Source organism: Chinchilla lanigera, unplaced genomic scaffold (assembly GCF_000276665.1).
Source record: "Chinchilla lanigera isolate Chin_1 unplaced genomic scaffold, ChiLan1.0 scaffold00121, whole genome shotgun sequence".
Classification (NCBI taxonomy): domain Eukaryota; kingdom Metazoa; phylum Chordata; class Mammalia; order Rodentia; family Chinchillidae; genus Chinchilla; species Chinchilla lanigera.
Window position 1 is genome coordinate 479698 of NW_004955522.1, and position 2115 is coordinate 481812.

Consider the following 2115-nt stretch of genomic DNA (forward strand, 5'->3'; position numbering starts at 1 on the left):
TCCCCTCGGCCCCCACCCGGCCCCGACCCGGCCCCGCCGCTGCCTCTCGGCGGCTTCCTCTCGCTCTCTCCTCCGCAGACCGAAGTCGGAGCTCCAGAGCTCGGAGGGACCATCCCGGAGCGCCCCAGAGGCCGGGGTCCGCAGAGAAGTGGGGCCGAGGACGGGGGCGAGGGTTCGGGACAGACCCGGGGGAGAAGCGGCGGGGTCCGGGGGAGCAGGGAGCCCGGCTCCGAGACCCCGGCCCGCAGCCACCTCCCGCTGCTGCAGGCCGGCGACGCGGAGGGGGACCTGGAGCCGCAGGCGGAGCCCGCCCCGACGCCCCCGTGAGCAGCAGCACGGCCCCGCCCGGCTTTGCGGGGCTGCCCCCAAATAAAGGCGCGGCTTCGGACTGTCCTGGGCTCGGGCTGCTTGTGTGCGCGGTCCTCGGCTGGGCACGCCTCTGGTTCCCGAGCCGCCCCTTTTGCAGTATCAGGGAGGGTTTGAGGGACCCTGCTCAAGTCCCAGGCTAGGCCTCAGGTCCCTTGGTGGGGCTCCTGCGGTCGTGCACACCTCCGCCCCCTCGCATCTCCCTCCGGCCCTGTCGCTTCTGTGTGAGCTCCCAGCCGCACAGCAAGCCCAGTGTCTCCCCAGGCACTTTGACCTTCGCTGTCCTTGGCAGGGGAGCCCACCCCTGGGTCTCCTGGGGGCGTCTGCGCTCACTGCTGGCTGTTAAATATCTCAGAGCTGAGCTACAAAGAAACAAGCTATGAAAAAAAACCAAGAGGAGCCCAAGGGGGGGCAGCTGCTGGACAGGGCAGGACAGAGAGTGGGGCGGGGAGGTCCTGAGGTTCTCCAGGTGGACGATAACTGTACCAGGACACTGTCACATGCAATCCCAGCTCTGCATGCCAGCCGTGCAGCACCAGTCAGATTACTTCTCTGGGCTTCAGGGTCTTCATCCGCGAAGTAAAGGTCATTGTGGGGATTAACTGAGAATGTGCGGAAAGTTCTTCATGCTTTTGGCACATCGTAAATGCTGTCATTACAAAGGATTTCCGTATCCGCAGTTGGTCATCGTCCCAGGAAATCTACACGCTAAACAGCATATGGGTTTCGTTGGTAGTGGAGTGTGTGTGTGTGTGTCCTAACACGTGAAGACGCTAAAACTAAGCAAGAACTAATTAGTTTGCAAGGCCAGGACTTCCAGAGTTCTTCCTGCCCCGCAGCCCACATCGTATGTCCTTTCTATTCCATGCGGGTCGCGTGCATCCTCCTCCACCCACACGCCCAGCTTGTTGGTGAATACGGTGGTTTGTGTGCCCTGAGCTTGGGTGGCTTTATCAAGAAAAGAGGGTTATCTTGACTCACTGGAAGTTCAAAGTTGAGGGACCACACCCAGGGATAACTTTATGGTCACCGTCCTGAGGTCACACAGGACACCACAGGGCCAGAGACAGAGCATGTCTATCCCTTCTCTTCGTATGAAGTCGCCAGGATTCAATCTTGGGCACTTCATCCTAGTGACTTTATTTAGTCCTAGTCTCGTCTCACAGGCCCCACCCTAACCGCTGTGGTTAAGATTCCACCTTCTCACTGCCTGGAGTGCGGATTAAATGTCAACAAGCCTCGGGAGACTCTGGACTGTATTCGAAGCAAAGCATGAATTACGATGGAAATCCACGTGACTGACCTTCGCCAAGTTCAGCAATTCAAACGTGTTTGCGGAGTATTAGCCATGTTCCTGCCACTTTGTGGGTCATTGAAAAAGTAACAGGAAACGTATGAGTCACAGTCCTGTCAGCATGGGACTTGGAGACTCCCTGGAGGGAGAAGACACCTGCTCTGCGGATGCCAGCAGACATACCACAGCTCTCTGGTGAGGAAGTACGAGGCCCAGAATCCAGGGGTTCCTTCTTGTGACCCAGTCCTGCTTCCCTGTGTGACCGTGATGGAGAAATAAACTCGAACAAGGTAGCTCACAAAACTTCTCCACAAAAAGTAAAACATAAAGATGAATGTTCTACTGTTGAATAAGCATTAAAGCAAAGGGGAATGCTTTTCTCAGGCAACCTGCAAAAAAGATGGCAAAAACAGGAATAGCGCCCTCTCACGGTCAAGCCGGTGTAGTCCATTCTC

At 57.2% G+C, this 2115-nt stretch overlaps 1 protein-coding gene across 1 annotated transcript in view; it reads left to right on the forward strand.

Annotated features, from left to right (window-relative positions):
• Syce1l (synaptonemal complex central element protein 1-like) overlaps positions 1-393 on the forward strand; it is a gene marked incomplete in the record, with an annotated part of 10673 nt that extends 10280 nt beyond the window's left edge. The window contains 1 exon segment of the mRNA XM_013507106.1: positions 268-393. Within this exon segment, the coding sequence (XP_013362560.1) occupies positions 268-327 (60 nt within the window).
• Between the last annotated feature and the right edge of the window lie 1722 nt (positions 394-2115).